The 26,102-nt window shown below is 36.6% G+C and overlaps 1 protein-coding gene across 2 annotated transcripts in view; it reads left to right on the forward strand.

Moving 5' to 3' along the window:
• LOC121734836 (echinoderm microtubule-associated protein-like 2) overlaps positions 1–26,102 on the forward strand; it is a 79,330-nt gene that overhangs the window by 37,304 nt on the left and 15,924 nt on the right. The window contains exons 1-6 of one of the 2 annotated variants that reach the window (XM_042125462.1): positions 9,644–10,191; positions 12,678–12,860; positions 13,439–13,547; positions 13,969–14,097; positions 17,602–17,706; positions 20,571–20,642. In XM_042125462.1, the coding sequence (XP_041981396.1) occupies positions 10,113–10,191; positions 12,678–12,860; positions 13,439–13,547; positions 13,969–14,097; positions 17,602–17,706; positions 20,571–20,642 (677 nt within the window). In that variant the 5' untranslated portion in view covers positions 9,644–10,112. Of the gene's footprint in view, positions 1–9,643; positions 10,192–12,677; positions 12,861–13,438; positions 13,548–13,968; positions 14,098–17,601; positions 17,707–20,570; positions 20,643–26,102 lie in introns of those variants that run through there. The other variant, XM_042125463.1, reaches the window with a different exon arrangement.

The raw sequence follows: 26,102 nt of genomic DNA on the forward strand, positions 1-26,102 counted from the left end.
TGTGTTTTTTGTATGGGGGCCCCCCCCCCCCCCCCCCCTCTTCATTTTTATTTTATTTAAATATTATTATTAATTATTAAAGCACACATACCATTATTGAAATCGAGCAAAAAAGGCCAAAAAAATCACGTTTCTTGTATGGAAGTCCCCCTTCATTATTAATTTTATTTTGTTTTTAGTATTTGTTGTTATAGCGGCAACAGAAATACACAATCTTTGAAAATTTCAGAAGTCTATCTATGGCGGTTTTTGAGATACAGCCTGCTGATAGACAACGAAGTCTTAGTAATAGGTGTTTACCCTTTGGGTACGGAACCCTTAAAATGCTCTTTCAGCGCTGCTACTTTTACAGTGAAGTCTATGTCCTCACATACACATACCTCACATAAGAAAACTTAGTGAAACTCCAGGGGGTGTAGGAACACATACACCCCCTGGAGTTTCACTAAGTTTTCTTACACCTTGTAGAGAAGATTAGGGATAGTTAGAGTTAGACAAAGAAGAGTAGTAGGTAGAAAGAGACATATTTTTTTTCTAATTGCCAATATCAAACTATTAATTTAAAATAGTAATTAAGATTTTTTATCGTATTAACTAGTAAAGCATGGGTAGTATGTGTCTAAAAATATGCGGTTTTTAATTCAAAAGACTGAGTTTAGTTTGACCTCTTGGATTAGCAATATCGCAATATCAATGTGTATTACGTAAAAATACATTTTGTAGGTTGTTTAAATAAAAGCTTAAGGTTTGGTAACTCAAAAATTAAAAGACATTTAAAAAGGTTTACACAAAGTGGCAATATGCCAAGAGCAGGGTGAAAGACATGTTATACAATATTTGGCAATACCGTTGCGATATGGATTCGTCGCTTGGACTAGGTCAGTGTCCTTATAGTACAAGAGCCCCAACCACAATTACATTGTTGTATTGTAGCTATTCCAGTGACCTGCTTTGTGACATTTGTAAATTATTTGCGTAATAGGAGGTGGTACAAATGGTTTGAATTCATTGTTCGTCCCATCGTCAGATGAAACATCTAAATGTCAATCGTTTCTCTGGCTGTCAAAGCTTGCTCCACTGATCTATTAGGTGTTCTTCAAAAGAAACAAAACATTGCTCTTTTATCCATTAAATGCCTTCAAATATGATAATCAATTTACTTAGAAAGTTAGAAACCATGCAAAATACGAATGTGCCATTGTCATTTAAATCCTACTAGTATCCTACTTCCTACTAATATTATAAAGGCGAAAGTTTGTTTGGATGTATGGATGTATGGATGTATGGATGTTTGTTACTCTTTCACGCGAAAACTACTGAACAGATTTTAATGAACCTTTACAGTAATATAGCTCATACATCAGAATAACACATAGGCTACAATTTTAACCGACTTTCAAAATGGGGGAGGTGTTATGTTCGTTTTCTTATGTTCAACGATTACTCCGCCGTTTGTTAACCGATTTTCATAATTTTTCTTTTGGTATATAGGGTATCATCCCAATTTGGTATTATATTCACAAAAGCGGTGATCTGATGAAGGATCCATAAGTAATCGAGGGAACTCCACAAAATTTTTAGGGAAATATGTGGTGACAGATTTTAATGAACCTTTACAGTAATATAGCTCATACATCAGAATAACACATAGGCTACAATTTTAACCGACTTTCAAAATGGGGGAGGTGTTATGTTCGTTTTCTTATGTTCAACGATTACTCCGCCGTTTGTTAACCGATTTTCATAATTTTTCTTTTGGTATATAGGGTATCATCCCAATTTGGTATTATATTCACAAAAGCGGTGATCTGATGAAGGATCCATAAGTAATCGAGGGAACTCCACAAAATTTTTAGGGAAATATGTGGTGACTTCGGTTTCGTGAGAAGTATTCTAAGCATATGCTACCAACAAGTAAGATTTTGCACCGAGGTATGGTATACCGTGGTTCGGAAGTTCCTAAGAGAACTCCTGATTCTTTATAGATACAAGTTTGGGAGTTTCGGCGTTGTTTTAAGAACGGAAAGCATATGCTACTGTGCAAATCACATTCATCATCATCATTATCATCACTACCATATTATACCATGCATCGTCCCATGGTTATGACTTATGAGCCTATGACCCTGTTATTGGTACTATTCATAGTCTTTTAGATCGAGACTCGAGTTTGTCAAACGATAATTAAAAAAAATTATACCTACCTAATACTATAAACTTGAAGAGTATGTTTGCTTGAACGCGTTAATCTCAGGAACTACAGGTCCCATTTAAAAACTTATTTCAGTGTTAGATAGCTCGATAAATGATTATCGAGTAAGACTATAGGCTATATATTATCAGGCTAAGACTAATACGACCGAAGAAATGCAGGAAAATGTGGGAAAAACGGGGGAAATATTAGAAATTACGAACTACTGGAGTAGACCAAGTGAAGGGAGTAGGGACATAAGCTATTTTTTATGGGAAAATGTACGGTTTCTGTAAAATTCCTAATTTACGCGGGCGAAGCCGCGCGGGACATCTAGTATAACTTATTATGTAATGTCAAAGTCAATTTTTCCATTGTCAAACTGGATGTACCTTTTTGTAAAGAGTGTGTAATCCTACTAATGTTATAAAGGCGAAAGTTTGTTTGGATGTATGGATGTGTGGATGTATGGATGTTTGTTACTCTTTCACGCAAAAACTACTGAACGGATTTAAATGAAACTTTACAATAATATAGCTTATACATCAGAATAACACATAGGCTACAATTTTAACTGACTTTCAAAATGGGGGAGGTGTTATGTTCGTTTTCTTATATTCAACGATTACTCCGCCGTTTGCTAACCGATTTTCAAAATTTTTCTTTTGGTATATAGGGTATCATCCCAATTTGGTATTATATTTACAAAAGTGGTAATCTGATGAAGGATCCATAAGTAATCAAGGGAACTCCTCAAAACTTATAGGGAATCATGTGATGACTTCGGTTTTGTGAGAAGTATTCTAAGCATATGCTACCAAGTAAGATTTTGCACCGAGATATACCTGGTATACCGTGGTTCGGAAGGTGCTGAGAGAACTCCTGATTCTTAATAGATACAAGTTTGGGAGTTTCAGCGTTGTTTTAAGAACAGAAAGCATATGCTACTATGCAAATTACATTCATCATCATCATCATAATCATCATCTCATCATCACTACCATATTATACCATTTCATAGTCTTTTAGATCAAGACTCGAGTTTGTCAAGCGATAATTAAAAAAATCTATACCTATCTTATTATAAACCTGAATAGTATGTTTGCTTCAACGCGTCAATCTCAGGAACTACAGGTCTGATTTAAAAACTTATCTCAGTGTTAGATAGATAATTTATCGAGTAAGACTATAAGCTATCTTATCTCAGTGTTAGATCATTTATCGAGTAAGACCACGCTAAGACTAATATGACCGAAGAAACTCAGGAAAATGTGGGAAAAACGGGGGAAATATTTTTTATGGGAAAATGTACGTTTCTGTAAAATTCCTAATTTACGCGGGCGAAGCCGCGCAGGACATCTAGTGCTATATATTTTAAATATCGTTCTGCCTGTGTGAGACAATGTTTGGCGAATTGCCAACCTCCTTTACTTGAAGGCCGGTTTTTGTTTAGGTTCATAGTTCATTGAAACTAGAGCAATAACTGATAAAACTACATAAAGTTAAAACTAAAAAGATAAAACAATAAGCGACAAGTATGTTTTACTTAGAATTTTTCGGGATTACATGAACTAAGTTCTAGTTCATTTAATCCCGAAATATCTGTGGAAAGGACATAGGATACTTCATCTTCAGGGAGATAGAAATATGTAAAAAGGACGAGAAAGAGTTTTGACTGAGGTAAAATGACGGTCGTCGCGTGAGAAACAAATGGTGTAACGGCAAAATATAGCATATGCCTTACGAAAATGAATCAAATTTTATCAATAACCTTATTTTTTTTTATTCTGTACTGACAAAACTCACATATTCATTTTCAAGTGAAATTGATTAACAGAAACGTGCCAACTATTGTGCCAGTGCTTTCGTGTCATGACTATACACTATTGACTATACACTACACAAGTACACAGTATAATGGCATCCATTGAGTAGTTTTTCAATGCGAACAGCACGCGACAATCGGCATGTCAAGTTACAGGGAACCAATAAAAAGAAAACTGTCATCAGTAGTATTTCTGGACCAATACGATTTGAAAACCTTCAAGAAGAGAGGGTATTGCCTCTTAAAATGCTAGCAACGCAACTGCAGCTCTTCTTCGGATGGAAAGCGACGGTAGTTGCTTTCCATCAGGTGACCCTATTGCTCGTTTACCCCCTTATTAAAAAAATCACTGTCAACAGACGAAGGTGTGGTTGCCCCTATCTCTTACTCTATATAGTTCTGGAGTAGGTTGACTAATGACTACTCACAATGAGAAAATGATTGTGTTGTATAATAATTTGGGCTTTGGCCCATCATATATTCCCACCGCTGTATCTCCTGTGTCGCTAGGATCGACAGCGGTATCCCACCACGAAAACCCTTTGGCCTTTGATATGATCTCAGGGAGTCCGAGGGACATGCTAAAACTATCTTGGGACCCGCAACGAAATTAATCAGAAAAAAATATGAGAAAGAATTTCAATTTCCCTCCTCATACAAAGCGGGAGACGGCACAAAGTTTCAATGACCGTACCAAGCAGTTTCTGCATGCTAAGCAGCAACTACAGAAAAGTTTATTTCCATGGAAGATTCTAAAGTGATAGATTGACAAAGGTTATCTGTCATTTAGTCCCTAAAGTATGTCAGTATTCCTATACTTTTGCGTACAATGGTCATGCTGAGCTGCTCTTGTTTCTCCACTATCCAGTAATTGCAGTTGGCGGCCATTATTATGACGTCATCATCCAGCATTGTGACAGTGATTGCGATAGCGGCGTTTGTTGTCTTATCGTCCATCTGTATAAATAAACATTGCCCAAGCGGATTGTCTCATACGCGTTTATCATTTATGTGTTCATTGTGTGGGGATTTTTATTGTTCTTAGCTTCGTTATTTACTTCCATAGTTATTGTTATTTACTACTGTCTACAACATTTTTAGGATTGCAGTTTAACTTGGGTATTTGTTATTATACGAAGAGTGGTAGAATGTAGAGTTACAACTACACAAGCGTCTTATTTGTGTAGCTCTTAGATAAGGCTCTTTTGGCTCGTTGCCAAAATAAGATCTAATGCCACTATAGTATTCTAAAGTGTTACCTGCAGTTTGTAGTCACACCCTCCTGTTCTTTCATAATGCCACTGGGTTGAAGAAGATGCCCTAATAATATGAATTATATTTTTAGGGCATATTTATACGTGGGAGAGGGCATATTTATATTTATACGTGGGAGAGCCATGCTTCGGCACGAATGGGCCGGCTCGACCGGAGATATACCACGTTCTCACACAAAACAGGCGTGAAACAGCGCTTGCGCTGTGTTTCGCCTAGTGAGTGAGTTTGATAATATCAACGACGGCTTTAATCACCTGAAGATATCCTCATGACTCCTTAGTCCTTACTCCTTAGCTAACCTCTGCTGTGTCAGTCTATAAGGATGTTGATGCCATAGCACACCAGTGGAATTCAGATTGATGTCTTTGTTAAACCTATCACGTTCTATCAAAATTTTACATTTGGTATCATCATTGCGTCATTGTATAATACCTAGTTAATGTTTTGGAAGGCTATGAAATAATATGTTCTAGACTCCAGAAATGTTAATTCTTAAGCAGATGGCGGCAGATTTTTCCAATTTTCGTTCTATAATGGTACGGAACCCTTCGCGCGCAAGTCCAACTCGCACTTGGCCGATTATTTGATTATTATTTTGTCAGATGTGGTTAAAAAGATTTCTAACTAAAATTTGTTGTAACCATATTATACTTCTTATTGTTGCACATAACAGCTGCCAACTTAATAAAACAGCTATCATTTTATGTTTGTTTTATCATGTTTTATGTGTGTATTATCTGCAAGAAGAAGCTACAATAGTGGCAATGACCTTGCCAAATCCACCTTTGTTATCAACATTTTTGTCCATATCTTCATCGTAACTTGGTTACGCTGTAACCGGTTTCGCGACCGGTCGGTTACTCGGGTTTTTATTACCCCGGGCCTCGTGGTAAAAATAACCCGACATTTGCAAATCTCCAATCGCTTTTACCGAAAGGTTACATTTTTCTTTTGACCTTTAATCCATCATTACTATCAACTGCAGGTCCACTCAAAGTCTTTGTAAAACGTCTTTATTAAGAACGATGCCTTTAAAAAGAATGGCATTCTTATCTTGTACTCATATTACTTTAAGAATACCATAAAACCAAGGAATGAGGAGTGAGGACTCAAAAATCTATGCACTCCCTCGAGGATTCTTTTCACCGAAGGGGTGCGTAGTCAGGACTCTAGATTCTCACGATTTTTCTCATCTCGTCTTGTTTTGACTTACAACAGACATGTTACTGTATTTTTGTGGTCAATAAGGTCAGTCTCGCTCTTATATTTCGGATGGCGTAGTCGCATGTTTTGTCGATGGACCACATGCCTTTCACCATGATGGCCAATTTTAGGCATTTGCGAACGGACAAGCAATACGCATACATTGTCGATTGACACCTTGTCTCATGATGGCTAATTAATGGCCAGTACCAAAAAATACAAGGCGTGTAAAAGGGCACAAATTTCTTAATTTCTTACCAAACGCTCCGCCATTTGAAGGCATAATGTCTCTATCAGCGGATCCCAGTCCCACGGCTTTCACCATGGGATCATTACGCTTATTATGTTCTCGCGTGTGGATAGTTCATCGCTACAACAATAAAGATGTGACCTTATAAAAACGTTTTAGAAAACTTGAAGGTGAAAAAGAAGCTGATAATGATGAATTAGAGTTAAAAAGTAAAAACATCAAGAGAGTTCCGACTGTTTGGGGGTTGCGATAGACACATAGAGTCTGTTTGTCTGTTTGTGTCACCATACTATGGATCAAATCAAACTGACAACACCATTCTGTTTCGGGTAGAAAACTTACTGTGTGTTCATGTTTTCCTCAAACTTAGAGATACAAACTTAGGGGTATTCGTTGAGCGTTAAAAAAGTAAAACTAGTACTAAGACTAAGAAATAGTGAGTCTCCATAAGGACAAAACAGCTTTGTATTTTAATTTTTAATGATAAATCGATAAACAAGAAGTTCATAACACTAAAGTTAGAGTTAACAGTCCTCTAAAGCAGAGTTAAAAAAATCTTGATTGTGAAATAAAATCTTGTGTTTTTTACAACGGAATGCTCTGTTCTTACATAAATTCTCATAAAAACACAATGGTTATTACAATACAGTTACAATATTTACATGTTCCGTTGGGGTCAAACACCCGTTGTTTTCTGACCCTGTATTTGTTCGTGTCAGACCCGCGTTACATAGGGTCACAACTCAAGAGATCAGATTACTTTACACGCTTGCATGCTAACCCTACATTAGCATGGGTCAAAAAGATCATGACACAGCTCTTGTATCCTAACCCCCGATTCATTGAAAAAGTCGATATGAACCATGGTTATGAACTACATTAGCACGGGTCGAGGCTATGTCAGCTTTGTTTATATGACTCCTCAACAACGCCTCCGTGGTCTAGTGGTAAAGAGCGCGGCTCTTGACTCGGATGTCGTGGGTTCGATTCCCGCGTTGGAAACATGTTAGTTTGATTGTCTAACAAGTGAGATGATACATGCGTCGGATGGGCATATAAAAAGTCGGTCCTGCGACTGATCTCTCGCCTTCGTGTCGGTCTTCCGTCCCGCTGGGTTATGAGAGTAAAGGAAAAGAGAGTGCTCTTGTGTACTGCGCACACACTTGCGCACTATAATATTACTCCTGCGTAGCTGGCCTGGTTTCAATGAAACGAAACCGGTGTGGGAGCTATTATTATTAGGTATTTGTTTATAATTATAGGACTACGTTACATGTTAATTGTCAAAAAACTCGTGCTATTTCAGCCATGTTCATGAAAACTCTAAATTACCATTGGTCAAAAAGATCATTACGTCGGACTCGTGCATGTTAACTCTACATAACCGGAGGTGTTATAGGAATGAAATCACCATACGCAATCAGCATTAGGCAATCAAAGCTATTCCAAACTTGAGGTAAAGTTTGCTTTGACTGCCTTAAACTTGCGAGGTCACGGTCGGTTAGGCCTCAAAGTATCGTTAAATTTGCATTAGCAGTTAAAATACACCTTACACACGCCTACGTCGAAGGCTAAACTGCTCCCTAAGGTATTAAATTAGAAGAAACCAGCGAGGAAACATAAAAAATAAACAGCATAAAGAAACACGAACATCAAGTCATTTTGAACAAATCTTTAAAGACTTCAAAAATAGCCTATACAGTTCTTTCTTGTCATGTATATTAATATATGTTTTAATTCGATAATATGCTCTATATCTGTGCACATCAAAATAAATAGTTTCGGTCAGTTTCGGAGCACATTCAATGCAAACTAACAAAACTTTCTTTTCACAATATAGTACACATAGATAAGGATACGCGAAGAATACTTATGCTAAGTGACTTTCGTAGAAAGTTTAGGGTACACCATTGATAAGTACTCACTTACCATGAACTACAAGTGGAAACTGTCACTTGTCACTTGTAAGTGACTTAAATCTACACTTTACACTTATTTTGCATAATTTCACTTTCTAATGTCAAGTGGAAGTTTGCCTCGGATGGTGAATGGTGATAGATATTAGATATATTTTTAACACTATTATCTCCATAAATGAAATTTGACGAAAACGGGCATAAATAAGGTTTAATAGTGGCCGTATTCACCAATCGCTCTTTAGCGTTACATATTTCCTAGTGGTTGTTAAGGATAGATACATTTTCACCAATATTTATATCAGCACCTCAGGCCTTGACTTATTGGCGGTTTACAAAGGTTTATGAAAAGGTTTCCTTGGTTTAGGTATTGCTGAAAACGGGCGTCAGTAAAACTTTAACTGACTAGTTGAACTTTAACTGACTAAAGTTTCTATTTTTTAACGACCTCTGTGGCTCAGTTGGTGGGCTGTTGGTAGCTCAGGTCGCGGATTCGAATCCCGCCGACGGAATAAAAAGTTTTCAAAAAATTTCTGGGTCATGGATGTGTATTAAAATATATGTGTATCATATAATAAGAATCTTAAATATATGTATAGTATAAAAGTATTAAATATATTTCCGTTGTCTGGTACCTGTAACACAAGTACTTCAGGTACTTAGCACGGGGCCAGACTGACGTGGTGTAAAGCGTCTATAGATATTATTATTATATTTTCAACAGAGTCGTGTCAGGTTAAGAAATATTGCAGTCGATTGTAAATATATTATCATAACTTTCGCTTATATGATTAGTGGATTTTAACTAAATTGGCAACTTTTATAAGTTTTTAATATCATGCCTTAAATAAATGATAGAGTTAGCTCAGATCAATTTGAATATTATACTAAACAAACCATTTAATATTGAAGATTAATAACTTTCTATCCATTTAGTGAAATTAACTGTAATAAAGACTTATAACTGACTACAAATTTACAACGAAAAGACTTTTTAATCCTGGTGAGAGTTTATGATTGATGTGATGGACTAAATAAACGAATGAGCAAAGTAAAAATTAATAGAGCAATGCAGATAGAGAGCAAATTGATCAGTCATCAATGCTGAAGCAGTGAGCTGAAAGGTATTATAAACACATTTAAGTTGATGTGACAATTTTGTGATCAGTGAACTTTACCAGTAAGCAATGTTGTGATAACTGGAACTAATCAGTGAGCAAAACGAATATGCATAAACGAACTTAAGCAAGAGGCAATTTCGTGTTAAACTAAGCTGGGCCTAAGCAATGGCAATAAGCAGAACTGACCAGTGAGGCATGAGCAGAGCTGTTATAAGCGAAACTACCTAGTATGCAACGCTGTGATGAGCGGACTTAACCAACGAGCAAAACTGTGATAAGCAAAACTGGTGCTGCTGAACTGCTTAAGTCAAAAATGGTGTAAACATTCGCGATGGACAGCCACGAGTCCAGGAGTTCCCGGGCCAGCGACTCGCCCGGGGACACCATGAACGACGTCTATGCTGCCTGGCGTGAGTATAGTGCTGTTGTGGAATACTTAGAATTTTGTATCTTTAATTCGCGTACTGTTGGCTATAAATATCTTAAGCAAGTTCATAGCCAACAGTCTCTCACGCTACTGATTATGAACACGTTTTTATGACCCATCATAGAAACTGCTGGTTATGAACTTGAGTGCCCAAGGGGCACCAGTTTTACTTGTTAATCAAGTGCCCGGTTTTTTTTTTCAAGTTTTTTAACAGGAGTTAAATAACTAGCGTTTTTTCTCTAAACGTAAAAATACCACCCAATCAACAGCTCTGTTCAATGGATAAATTCCTGTCAAATACCTCGGAAACTTGTCATTAGTAGAACATATCTGTGTAATTAGAAGGTGTGTCCTTGTCATAGTGCGACATACGGGCTAGTCGTGTTGCGAAATCATAATATGACCGGCCGGCAACCTACATAACCTATGTTAACGATATTGAGACCTAGCCCATATAGTCTACATTTTATTATACATGTTATATGAGACCTAGCCCATATAAAGTCTACATATTTTTCGTGTACACGTTTTCAAGAATAATACAACATTATCACACATTCCTTCTTATGAAATTCTAGCTCTAATTTCTCAGGTTAGACTAAAATGCTAACTATACATTTTTCAGGGCTACCACGAGTGTCTCTGCTTCTATAAGAATACTAACTGTTGCCCGCGACTTCGTCCGCGTCAACATAGTATAATAACAATGATGGGTTAGATGGAGTTTTCTCCTTTTTAGGGTTCCTTGCCCAAAGTAAAAACGGGACTCTATTGCAATGACTTCGCTGTTTGTTTGTCTGTTTCTATAAGAACATAAATATTCTCCTAAGGGTGAAGCCGAACGAGCGTAATTTTGTGAGTCGTAAGTCGCAGAATTTCTGCCGCATAAATATCTTTTCATACAAATCATGACTCACAAAATTACGCCCGTGTGAATCTAACAAGACTTTTGTATGAAACTGAATGCAGCAGAATTTCTGCCAGCCGAAATTCTGCGACCCACTACTCACAAATTACGCTCGATTGGTTTCACCCTAAAAGTTCAATAATACCGCAGTGTAAAATTGAATGCGACGCGTAGCCCGTAAACGTTTTGAACTTCAGAAAGGTAGTAAATCTTGATTTTAATTTCTTTAAAAGATAAGGTAATATGCCGTAAACGTGTAATTGCACCTTATAAGGTTGTCTGCGGTCACTAAAAGGTTAAATTGTATTTAACTCGTCTTATACAATCGTTTTGGAAATAATAAGAACGTAAAAGGAAAGAGCAAAGTAGATCTTTTCGATAAACGTAGGTATTTCACCTAAGATCTACTTTGCTCTTTCCTTTGAATATTTACATAATCGTTTTTTGGTCCACTGTCTCCCCCATTGCTTTAGCTCAAAATCTCTTTACTGAAAAGTAATTTTCTACTACTAATAGTATAAAATTGCTTTTCGCTAAAAATTTTACTAGCTGTCCCGGTGAACTTCATGTCACTTTAAAACCTTCCCTGGATTTCTACGAATATTTTAAGACTAAAATCAGCCCAATCCGTTCAGCCGTTTTCGAGTTTCAGCGCGACTAACACATTTGAAAATCAATTTTTATATATAAGACTAGCTGTCCCGGTGAACTTCGTGTAACTTTAAAACCTTCCCTGGACTTCAAGGGTTATTTTAAGACTAAAATCAGCCCAATCCGCTCAGCCGTTTTCGAGTTTTAGCGTGACTAACACATTTGAAAATCCATTTTTATATATAATATTATTACCAGAAAGTATTTTGCTCCTCATCATCTCATCATAACGCATTACATAATATATCAAAACATCATAGTAGTTTTGTTCACAAATAATAATAATACGTTTTGGTATGAGGTAATCTAGAAAATCGTATTTAACAATGCCGATTTGCATTCTTTCCGCCGCCGCATTGCGACTGTCATAGCGTTCATTGTTTGATTCTCCGACCTGCCAGTTACAACTTACAGCAGAACCAATCTTTCCACCTTCAGAATAGTTAAAACAATGCCATTGGAGATATCAATTTTGCTCACTTACTTAAATACTCTGATATACGTTTACTTAAATATTCTTCATAGTACTTTGAGCGTCTACGGATTTTGTAGCACTTATCTCATTCCCGGGTCTCGACGTTTCGGCTGCTTTCCAGCGGCCACTTGTCTGTGCACTGTCCACAAGACACTTTTGTTTCACACTTTGAATACGACATCAATATCTTCCGAAAGTACACCATAGGTGTATGACCAGAAATATGCAATCCTCATCACCTGGATGAGTGGTAGTCTTGCGCTGTGCGTTTTTCGGTAACTTATTGCCACACACAGATCTGGCAACGCACCTGCAACTCTTCTGATGTTGCGACTTGCGAGTGTCCGACGCGTTTTTGCTTTCCATCAGGTGACCCGTTTGCTCGTTTGATTGATGAAAGATTTCGTGATACTTATGAGGACATTTTCCATTCCAGATGAGATGCTAGAGGGCGAGGGGTCGGGGCTGGCGGCGCGCGTGGGCGAGCTGGAGGCGCGATGCTCGCGGCAGGCCGAGGAGCTGCTGTGTCTGCGCTCCACGCTGGCTGACGTCCTGCGCCGCCTCAACGCGTTGGAGGGCCGACCGCCGCCGCCCGCGCAGCGCAACGGCACCTATACAGGTACTTACCCAGAAACATCATAATCATTATTTGGACGTAGGCCTCCCCGAACGAGCATCAACCATCCCGATTTTAGACAGTTTCCGTCTATCAGTTTCCAGGGTAAAAGCTTCTGAAATGGCAATGCGTAGTGCGTACACAGTAGTATTAAGTATATAATATAAGGCTGTGTTTGTTTGTCAAGTGCCTTTTCCAATGAATAAGACAAAGATAGCATCAAAGAGCATGAGTTCCTGTAGTCACTGTAATCGTCACATTGAAATGATTTGAAGGACAGTGTCAACAACTCCCATGTCGTGTCCCTCATTAAACTTAGCAAGTAAATTAGGCAAGGAACTTACACAAAGTTAAAAAATGCAGTTCTATTGCCAGGAGAAATGTTCCAATTACAGTTCAACACTTTCTAAGACCATAGAGTAATAAATATACTGGTCTCTGCTAAGACGTACAGTCACCCTAATGTTTAACCTCCCTCTTCTTTTAACCACTTAAAATGCATACTATACTTTCTAATTTTAAGTATTTTAGTCATGTTTAAGCACCATGTTTAAATCTCCATTTTCATCTACTACTTACAGCTACCTCCAGCACACCAACACGCGAGCTGCGACTGCGGCAGCCGTCGTATCGGGAGACGGTCAAACGCACCTCCAGCTATGGCTCAAACACCTCCACTCTGCAACAGAGGTGAGTTGAGGCAGTCGTGGTTGACCTTAAAAAAATTCGCAGACTTATAACTTATAATAAGCCTAGAGGTCTTAAGACTAGAGGCATATTATTATGGTGATGCTCTGCTGAGAATAATCAGCCTAGCGTCACAATATTAGATATTATAATGGTGTTTGCCAATTGCCTCATCATTTAAGAATGCTCAACCTTAAAACTATAATTCTGTTATGACCATTTTAGCTTAGAATCGTCAGAAGTGGCTACATTCTCAATAAGGATTCCTGAAATACTGCGGCCTTCGTTATAAAAATTATAAATGTTGTCGGCTGGCCGTGCATTACTACTACGTTTTTTCTTAGAACTCCCTCTTTCCCTCCTATCTTTTTAGGTTTTAGATCCAAATGACCATCAAATAACCCCCAGTTTCTTTCACTTTCAGACGCGGGCCGCAGCACCAGTCAACAGGCTCCCTGCAGTCGGACTCGCCGGCGTCGTCGTCGTCGCTGTCGCCGGCGCCCTCCCCCTCCCCGCGCGCCACCCCCGCGCCCCTCCACGTCACGCCCTACAGGTACTAGGGGAGCACAAGTGAGACACAGACAAACGAGAAAAGAGTGACACAAGTCACAGATACTAGACGAGCAGAAGTATGCAAACAACAGGTGCAATAACTCTTGATGTCACTCTCGTAGGCAAAGGCACTAAAGCCGGTATAAATAGTCAGTACTCAAGATGCATCTCGGTCTCAAGACACGGTTCAGGCTCTGTGATTGGTTGGCTGTCAAATTTTGGACCAACCATAGAGGCGAACCGCGTGATGCATCTTGAGTACTGACTATTTATACCGGCCTAAGCGAGCTAAAGACTTCCTATATACTAGCACATTGTTTCTCGTTTCGGTCAACAAGCTTAGATTCTAGAAGCACTCTTTAAAATAAGCTAAGAATTCTTGTTGCATGGACGCACCAAGATTAATATAGCTAGCCCCTGCTACTTAGACTTTTTGAATTAATGTTTACGTGTTATCGCACATTCCTATTTCCTACTGCAAATCTAGTGTAGCCACTAGCAGTGACAGTGGTAACAACTGTACAGGCGCTATTGAAGTGACACCAGGTGATATCTATCTAGGCTAAGGGATAAGAAAGCCGGCGATCTGGGTCCCGATTATCTTACCTCGAATGTCGCTTTGATTACTCTAACTGTCTCATTTGCCTGCATTACGATATTATGTGTGACGACGCGTTTATATTAAAGACCCATTCTGAGAACTCTTCTGAGCATAGAACATAGTCTAATGACAGTACTAGTCATTAATAGTATCTAAGTTTCCTATGAGGTATAAAGTTACAATACGACTCCTGGCCATTTTAGGATCGTTAAATACACGAAAATGTCTAAAGAGTTTTTAATTGTTGCGAATAATTATCCAAAGCCAACCACAAGTCACAACTATTATAGTAATTATCATCGCATAGTGATCCGTCGTTTATTTTTTGCTTCATTACCTGCGTATGAGTGATTACTAGCAAAAAAGATGGAATATTGGTATGGCAAACACTACCTATATAGTCATATCCTCTTATTAATGAACAATGTTTACATCAAGCATACGATAATCTACATGCATAAGTTATATAGCAACATTGCTGTCTTTATCTGACACGTTGAAAGAGCCACTTGACAGACAAAGATAGCGTAAGTCCACACGCCGTGGATGAAAGTTTTTTATTAGTAAGAGTCCACTGTCCATGTTTGCCTATACTGTATATTTTATCTTGGGTCACCTGGGGTCTTTGAAAGCCCGAAAATTAAATGACAAAAATTATATATAATATAATTTATATATTTATTCACCATTTTATGTATCTTATTATTATTTAATTCAACAATAATCAGATTCAATCAAAAAATTAATAATATTTTGAAGATTATTAACCTAAACACACGATATAAAATTACAAGTCAAAAAAAAAAAAAAAAAAAAAAATATATATATATATATATATATATATATATATATATATATATATATATATATATATATATATATATATATATACTAGATGTCCCGCGCGGCTTCGCCCGCGTATTTTACAGAATCCGTAGGTACATTTTCCCATAAAAAATATTTCCCCCGTTTTTCCCACATTTTCCTGAGTTTCTTCTGTCGTATTAGTCTTAGAGTAATAATATAATATAACCTTCTCGATAAATGATGAGTCTTACTCGATAAATGATCTATCTAACACTGAGATAAGTTTTTAAATCGGACCTGTAGTTTCTGAGATTGACGCGTTCAAGCAAACATACTCTTCAGGTTTATAATATTAGGTAGATATAGATTTTTTTTAATTATCGCTTGACAAACTCGAGTCTCGATCTAAAAGACTATGAAATGGTATAATATGGTAGTGATGATGATGATGATGATGATGAAGAATGTAATTTGCATAGTAGCATATGCTTTCTGTTCTTAAAACAACGCCGAAACTCCCAAACTTGTATCTATAAAGAATCAGGAATTCTCTCAGCACCTTCCGAACCACGGTATACCAGGTATATCTCGGTGCAAAATCTTACTTGTTGGTAGCATATGCTATATTTGAGGAGTTCCCTCGATTACTTATGGATCCTTCATCAGATCACCACTTTTCTGAATATAATACCAAATTGGGATGATACCCTATATACCAAAAGAAAAATTTTGAAAATCGGTTAACAAACGGCGGAGTAATCGTTGAATATAAGAAAACGAACATAACACCTCCCCCATTTTGAAAGTCGGTTAAAATTGTAGCCTATGTGTTATTTATTTAATATTTTAATCAGCACATGAATTGAATAACAAATTTTTTTTCAAATTCATCGTAGCACCATCTGTCAGGACAAACTAAAATTGAAATATAATAATATTGAATGCGATGATAGCGCCGTCCGCCGGATCTAATGTAAAACATTCCAAAATCAACAACTCCTTATAAATAAGAAATTAATTGAAAAAACATTTTCCAGTAGACCAAACTGTAAATCTAAACCATTCTCGAATCTCCACGAACACACACAAAAAATTTCATCAAAATTGGTCCAGTCGTTTAGGAGGAGTTCAGTCACATACACACGCACACAAGAAATATATATATATATTAAGATATATATATAAAATTATAAATATATATATATATATATTTAAATTGTAGTAAAATATGTAGATAACTGAAATAACAGTTAAATTTCCTATAACTTAATAATATATAAACTATTCTATGTTAAACATTGACAAATTTTCAGCATCAAAACCTACTATATTTTATATATTTTCCTGTTCTAACACTTAAGACATATGGTAAATATACCAATAATTACTTTCTCATCATCACAAAAAAAAAAACATCATTTCGGTCTAAGTAGCAAAATATAAGTCCAGGGAAGGTTTTATAGTGACACGAAGTTCACCGGGACAGCTAGTAAGTTATAAAGATTCATGAGTTTAAAACTCCAAAGTAACATTCAGTGTCTTTCTTTAACTTAATTTTGATTTTTAGCTCGGAATAATACACTAAAACATCTGAATTAAGTTCGATTAATTGAATATTTTTGCTAAAATATTTTCTTAAATTGCAGTATAATTTCAGTAGCAACTAGCAGTTAAGTATATTTTTAGAGTTTTTAAAATAGCTTTACGTAACTTATATTTTAACCATATTTCCATGTAGCTCTTTAGCTCCATGTAGTCACATTATGCAGGCGAATGTTGTTCAGAAGCTAGATAAGATACATAGACTAAGCCGTGAGGCTTTGACCAAAGTGTCAATTTAGAGTTTTATGCCTATTTTCCCGGTATAATGACTGAGAAGATGCATTACTAATGCCGAGTGTCCGAAAGTCTTTGAATAGATATTCAACAGCTCTGCGCGCTGATGATTGGTAAATATTTTGATGCTAGCCAATCAAAAGCGCTTGTGAAAACATCAACTTCTGTCATACGTCGGAAATCGGGCATTATTCTTTGCTTTGCTCAGACCTCTTCAACCAACATTCGCCTCCATAGTAGCTAGTGCATATCACCCCGTAGATCCCGCAACAATTCCACGTCCAGCCAGACACAGCAGACCACCCTCACGAAGCGGTGGAACTCCACGGGAGACTTCAACGCCCAGGGCCTGCTGCCTAACACCAGGTAATTGATAAATCCCATCTAAATGCTGCGATACAAAGATCTTTAGAGTCTAAAGACACTAGGCCGAATACGCGGCCAAAGTTCGGCATGATTACGCCAGCAATGTATTTTACTGATGAATGTGATGATACACCATGCCGAAATTACGTCGCTTTATAGCGTATGCGTAACGCATTGCAGGCGTAATCATTCGGCCGCGTATTATCGGCCTAATGGGTTTAGGCACTTTGACCATAAAGATTTTTACGTGGTAGACAGTACGTAGAGTTTCCTTTTGCGTTGTAAACGCATTTGGCCATTGGCCATTTGAAATGCCAAATGCGCTTACAAGCCAAATGAAAACTATTTACAACAGACTTCTGACTTACAGTCCTACAAGAATCTTTTGGCGCGTTGTCAAAATATTAAATAAGAACTATGAGCGCCACTTGTAGAGAAGATCCTTGCAGGACAGTAAAGCTTTGTTCGTATCGTCAGTTAGTAAAAGAAAACAGTTGTTTAAACTTCATGAAACACTTGTAAGTTGTAAATGTACTATCAGAGAAGTTGATTCATAGGCAGATGGCGGACCTACAAACCCATCCAGACAGATTACAACCAGAGTAGACAGAATGATAGAGTATGCCGACTTAGAACTGATGTTGAAATTTTTAAATTTGACGTATTATGATGACGAAAATCGTCCTAGGGTTGTTAACTTGTTACCTACGAATTTAAAACTATGACATATTCGATGGACGTATTCCTCTTTGGTCGTATTGTTGTTTGTGTTTTGGCACATGCGATTAAAATTGTCAGAATCCAATTTTGAAATATTTATTTTAAATATTTTAAAATAAATTATATCAGCCAGCGCGAGACACAATCCGTTCATAATCCTAGTGAAACCCGACGAATTTGACAGATATTGAAACCTGTCCGTTTCTTTGCAGTCGAACTACTGGTAATTATGTCTATTGTGTTACAACTATCATTGAATTGGCATAAGCCGACCACATGACTAGAGTAGACAGAATTATACATAGAGTATACCGACTTATAAAGTCTGATGTTAATTTTTTTAAGTTTGACGTATAATAACAAAAGTTGTCGCTAGGGTCGTTACCTACATACAAATATATTATTGTTTATATTTTTACACATGAGAAGAAAGTTGTCAGAATTCAATTTTAAAATCTTCATTTTAATATCAGCCAGGGCGTTAGCCCTTAACTTATCCTGGCGAAACCCGAAAGATTTGACGGGTATTAATACTCGTCCGTCTCTTAGCAGTCAAAGTAGTTGATGATGACTATTGTGACATGACGTAGGGCCGTCAACTGCCTAGGAATCAATTTCCTCGATGGAACTCTCATAGATGTTTGTGGAATAAAATAAAGTTATAATTTCATTCATACATAGATGGGATTTGCTAGTCTAGTACCGCCATGGTTACGAGTTTACATTAGATTAAATAGCATTAAATACATATCTTTACAAACAGGACCACATCAAAACATTTCTCAGCAAATTTTCTGCTTAGCAAAACAAATATTACATTAGCAAAATCTTAGCACTGCAAATTGCCTGTCATGCAAATCGAGGAAACTGTGCTAAATATTACATCATATAAGAATTACACAGCATGCTCTTTGAGAAAAAAATATCTGAAGACTAACCTAAATGATATTTTAAGTGACCGGTGATGTAAATAATAGTAAATAATTGGAGTGATTTTGGACAATCTCATGAATGAAGAAATCTCAAAACTAATTACCTAAATGTACCACTTAACTAATATATTATATTCTGTGCCTAAATTTAATACAGTTCACTTGTTTTTAAAATAAAAATTTAGTTTCTACTTCTTAAAAATGTTCTGTAAGTCAGCAGTGCAAATGTCAGTATAACGCTTAAGCCGATTCATAGGAATCAAAGCAAATAAAATATCTGACTACGGCGTAGATAAAGGGGATATTTACTTTAAAATTTTTTTATTTTTTTTTGGTCTCACTGCAAACTTATCATGAATAGTCTCTACCTCTTTACAATCCCGAATCCTGTGATCGGACTTACGTTATGCTGGCTCTTGATATAGGCGAACGCGTTGGCCAACGCGTCTGCAGACGCGTTGGCCCAATGTGTAGAACGGGCGTTCGCGCGTTGGCCGTAGGTATTTAGACGTTGGCCGACGCATCTGCGAGCTTGCCGCGCGGGTCGGAAATGTCGGCAAAAGATCAAAGGACATTTGTCGCAAGCTTCGCGCTCCATCCACACATAGGCCGCGCGATCAGTTTGCCCGGAGTTATAATTATGATAATTATTATAATATGTAATAATTTTTGTATGTAATAATTTAATAAATAATAAGTAGGTAATAAAATAATTACTTATATTATTTTAATATTATAAAATATTATGTAAAAGTGAGTTTATTTCTTTGTTTGTTACGTTTTCTCGCCTTTTACTTATTTCATTCGAGAATACCCTTTTAAAACTTTTTCTTGTCCACATTTACAAAGTAATTATAAGCTGTGAATAAATATACAGCTGCAGCTGTTAGCGACTCAACATCCATTTTGAATCCGTCCGCACATTGGCGCGATCCAAAGCATACTGAACGACCTTCCTATGTGTGGATTACTCACAAACGCCGTTGCAAGCGCACTGCCAACGCGTCTGCAGACGCGTTGGCCAACGCGTTCGCCTATATCAAGAGCCGGCATTAGGAGTAGATAGGACTCCTTTCTTACATAGTTATACCACAGAATAGATAATATACACTGAATTGTTTATTACAATCGCTTTTATTTCTTTTCGTTTTCTTTTTTTACGCTACAGCTAGTTGATTCTTTTGTTTGCACTTTATTTTTTGTTTCGTCCAGGTTCACGACAACCAAGTCCTTGCTAAATCTGTACTCTAAGTCGTCACAAAACGGATCCATATTGAAACATGGGTAAGTTGTTTGGATCTTTGGGTTTCTGGCTGATGGGATATTGGTAATGCTTGTTACTAATGGTGTTGGGTTTTTTTTTGCTAATGATGTTGGGATTATGGTTTTGGTGGCCCGAACTTACATCTAACTTCTTAAACTACATAGCGGATAACTTAAACAATATTTTGATTTTGCCCTCAACTACGTTACGCCAAAAGAGGCTTACGACAACCGTAAATTTTTCCGGGATAAAAATAATTAATCTTATGTCCCTTTTGGAGTCAAAGAATCTTTATACTAACATATTATATACATATATTTAAATTCTGTTCAGTTGCCAGTGGTTAAAGCTACGCGCAGTATGACCGCCATAGCAAGGGTTTCTACTCGGAAAAATAAATTTTTCGCAGTGGGTTTTATTAATATTTTAATTGTAGAGTCGCGGAAATTTTGTTGGTGGATTTTATTAACATGTTGCACATTGTGCAGTCGAAAAAAATAATGTTTGGCACGAGGTTGGATTTCTAGCCTAGGTCATAAAGTTGCATTTTATTTGAATTTTTGTCGCTCGTGGTCGCATTAATCGGTACGGTCCTTTACCCACGTTTTGTCCTTTTATACTTGACTCTTCGACCTTGGCCTAACAGACAATGATAGACAAGGGACATGGGTGTAACCTTTCAGCGATATTGTGTTATTGATGTCCCCTGAGTAACTACTTAGGTAATTAAATTTAAGGTACTTAGCTAATTTATCGGTTGGTTAAAAAATAATATTATGTTGTATACGAATATTGTATCAACGTGTGACTGTCTAATGTCCAGATACATGTTACTATATCTTAAGCCTAAACAGATGAACTAATTTACTTGAGTAAATTGAATTTATAAGCAGATTATTACGGTACTTAGACTGGCCATAGACGGATCGCAAGTTGAAGTCGTACACGACTGCAACATGACCGCATCATGGCTCATGCTGTCGACCATATACATACATATCTTATATCTTTAAACGAGCAATTCTTGTATGTATATATATATATATATATATATATATATATATATATATATATATATATATATATATATATATATATATATATATAAATCGATCTAGCTAGGAATCATTTTCAGAAAATGTCTTTTTATTCGTGTTTTATCGATAATCGATAAACTGAAAAATATGACTCTTCCTGACATCTATTGGCGAATAATAATACTATTTTGTTGGCAACTAATTGTTTTAACGACCAGCAAATGGCGTTATTAAGTAACACGAGGTCAATGAGTGTTTGCTATAATACCGAGCAAAGCTCGGTCATCCAGGTACTATACATTTATTGTTCGACCGCACGGCGAAACTCGACCGCAGAGTGACTGCTCCGACCGCTCAAGAATTGCTCGAGCGGTCCGTGTATTGCGGATGATATTAATTTAGTATGGAAACTGCAGATCGCCGTGCAGCAACCGCATTATTGCTGTCGGCCTCGCAAGATGCGATTCGTCTATGGCCAGCCTTAGGGAGCTACTTAGTGTCCCAAGAACAAACAAAAATTCGGCGAAATCGGCGTTCAGTTCAGAATTTCAACAATTTTTAAAATGCGTAAACGAATTTGCAAAGACAACAAACATTATTTCTTAGAATATAATAGTAGAATTCGAACAGTTTTACCATAAGCAAAATTGCTTAGTACGCTGTAGTGGTATATTTTACAAGTTATCACAATATAAATACATATATACTTTTCTATAGCCCATCATAATATAAGATTACATCAGTCATCAGTTATGTAGTATTTACATACCATAATAATCAATACATAGAATACAGATGATAGCCAGCCAGACTCGCCCACCACATTTTCAATATGGAATTATTGATATTACATTTATATGTTGGTTGTATTCATATTTTAAAATGACGCGACGAGTTAGAGCTGATCTATTACTAAAGCCACTGAACGGATAATGCTGTTACTTAATAGACGTACATAATATATAGAATTGGATAGTTTTAAGAATACTTTTATGTGTTTAGCACAGCGTTGCTGTGCTAAACACTTGCTAAACACGTGCTAAACCGTCCCGCTTTACGGGGAAAGCCCGAACGTACGTGCAGCGTGCTGAGAAAGAAAGGTGCGTAATGAAGATAAGAGTGTGGGAGGTAGAGGGGTGGATTTTCTTTGGCCACTTTAGTATCTATTGTCCCGTAAACGTTATTTAACGCAAATAAAATGATAAAAATTCAAAAAAACTTTTGATTTTATACCTTTTTTTTACTTTGTCCCGCTTTTGACTGGAGAATCCCGCTTTTTCACTCCAAAAGTTCCAAAGTCCCGACTTGGCACAAAAAAAATCTGGCAACGCTGGTTTAGCAACTTAAAGTAAAAATCTTAAGTGCTGAATAAGACATCAACAACGGAATGAAATCAGTTTCATGCCAAAAAATTAGCATTGTATTTCCTTTATGTCCTTTCAGAGATTCAAAATATCATCATTCCATATTTCCCCAAAATTGGTTTGGCCATAATGGCATCAAGAGCTAACAGACAGACAGAAATATACAGATTTTTGCACGTATAATATCAGTTATGTTTGTTAAGTTTCATAATAGTCCTGTCGTATCCCTGACCGGTGCATTACCAGTTTCAACTTTACAAAAACACGTCCTTTTATGGAGTTCAGAGATTACACAAGGCGACAGACGCCGACCCAAATGGTTGCGACAGACAATTATACTGCTTTAAGCTGTTGCTAAGTGTTAAATTAAAATTGTGACATTCTGCGAGAAAAATTGAGAAAACACTATACTGTACTCGGCGAAACATGGCGGTAGCGGTCATTGACTCCCTGTCAAAAACTTGTAATTTTCTATATAAACCGCGATTGACAATGGAGTGTCAGATGTTGTCAATCGTGGCTCTGTATAGAAAATGACAAGTTTTTGACAGGGAGTCAATGACCACTACCGCCATGTTTCGCCGAGTACAGTATAGTTGTCTACGCGACCTGTAGGCAGCATTGAAATTTGAATGCTATAATAACTCCGTTCATTGGCCGTAAAAACGTCGACGAAAATAGACGGATGGTTAATTTCTTTTTCTGTGCGTCTGTCGCATGACGCATCGTACCTCCTAAACAGGCTAACTACTTTTCTTTGTATTAACGATACATTATTTTATAATAACTTAAAACTTTACTTATAAACTAGCTGTTGCCCGCGACTTCGTCCGCGTCAACATAGTATAACAACAAAGATGGATAGTCCGCTAAAAAATATGAAAAAAGTAAAAATACCTCCTTTTTGGACGTCGGTTAAAAAGTAGCCTTTAAGTTACACCTTACTACATGAGCTATCTACCAAAAAAAGTCCCGGCAAAATAGCTCAAGCCGTTTCAGAGATTAGATATACAGACAAAAATTGTAAAAAATGTTGTTTTGGTGTATGTATTGTTTATAGATTCATATGCATGTAGTAAAAAACGGTTCTTTCAATATTACAAACAGACACTCCAATTTTATTTATATGTGTGTATGTATGTATGTATATATAGATGTATAGATACGACAATATATTAGACAACTTGTTACTTGAGTCTTCTCGTCTTGAACGCTAGACTTTGTGTCGAAAGATGTAAGGTTATTACTACATTATTGTTTACATTATAGCACTAATTTACATTTATGATAATGTAAATCATGACGGAGTGTTGTAGACTAAGATAGTGAATAATAGATACTTTAATTATCTCTTTTTGTAGTGTGTTACTTCTCTTTAGTGCCTCAAATATTTTTTACATCAAAATAGACTACGGATCTTCGACAAAAAAAATCTTCATACGAGAAAGTTAACTTTAAATTACGTGCATTGAAACCTTGCTTGCTTCTATTATACTCCGTCTCTATTGTACTTCTATGACAAACCTGTGCGTCGACTCAATGATTTTAAATTGGCAGAACGGTCAACCTAAAGTTAGATGATTGTCTTTGACCTTGAAAGTCACCCACACTTACGTAAACTAACACAAACGCAAAATTGCCTTACCGGTTGCTCTATGACTCATATGCTTAGAGATAGTAAAATTACGGTAATTATGTCATAATACATCACTCGCTCTGCAGGATAATGTTAAGGATAACTACATACAGAGCGAGTAATGTATGTAGAGTCACGCGTGCGAGTCGCATTCGACCTCTTATTCCCTCAGTCCGCTCGCGATTTGCACTAACGCCGGCTGTTTCTTGCGCACAAACAAAAAAAAAATATAACGTCAAATTCGTTTAAAAATAGAATGGAAGATTGGTGAATATTTTTTTTATTATTTTTAAGGCAATAGTTTTTTGTTTCGTATCTTAATTAACACTAATTCTCTTTTAGATTTGTTTATTTGGGTAAATAGTGGGCCAGTGGTCTTGAATTTTCAACGCTTTTGGACATAGACAGTCACAATGTCATTCACCTCTATGTAAGTAGATCTTGTTTCATGAGTAACAATTTTTATCTTCCTTGCATTTTTGTTTTTTATAACTCAAGTATTACTAACCTCAGCCAACAACAACAATAAAAAAGTAGGTATTAGATATTATGGTCTTACATAATATTATGGCATCATAACAACCTACATCGAGAATTGAGATCATTTTCTTATTGTGGAAATTTTATACTTACGGTCCTGCTGAGTGCTGACGATTCATAACAATATTTTATGTAAAACTTGATATTCATATATAATATCTACTTTAGGACTAAAATATTTTACTAAAACTACTAATTTTTTTTAAACTAAATGGCTTTAACTAATAATAAAATTTTTGTGTGGACTGTGGAAGAAAGTTTACCTAATTAGCTAACTAAACTGCATGAAAAATACTTTTTACAAATTTTTGTGTTAAAAGTAAATAATTTTCGAGATATGTGTACGCCTGTGAGGAGTTTATAAAGCCACAGACGCACCTGTGACTCTACTTGTATTATTACACGTGGACTCCGACGAGCAAATATAATATGACAGTCGTTTCTCAAATCTTTTGATTAAGACAAAAAAATCCCTCATTTTATGAAAGTCAGTTAAAAGCCTTCTTGGCACTCATTTAGTGCATAGTCATCTAGTGATGATTACTATATCTACCGCGCTCACTGACACGGAGAGAGATTACCATCGCTTTATGTAGAGCACTGCCCACCGTGAAACATTCGACACAGATTGCAGTGAGAATAAAATAGATATTACACTTTCTGAGCATTATTATAATAACACAAAAAACGTTTAAACTGACTTTAAAAAAGACTTCAAGTTAGGGTACATTTTTAAATTTACAATCTTAAAATGTGACAAACATTTCTGGTCCTTTGAGCCCGATTATTGTCATGTCTATTTTTCTGTCAGTGTTACTGGTTTCCTGCGCTGGATCAGTACTGTATCAATAAAAATACCCAGACGCTAAACGCAGAAGCTATACGTTTGTTCCAATTTAAACT

This window comes from Aricia agestis, chromosome 16 (genome assembly GCF_905147365.1).
Source record: "Aricia agestis chromosome 16, ilAriAges1.1, whole genome shotgun sequence".
Taxonomy (NCBI): domain Eukaryota; kingdom Metazoa; phylum Arthropoda; class Insecta; order Lepidoptera; family Lycaenidae; genus Aricia; species Aricia agestis.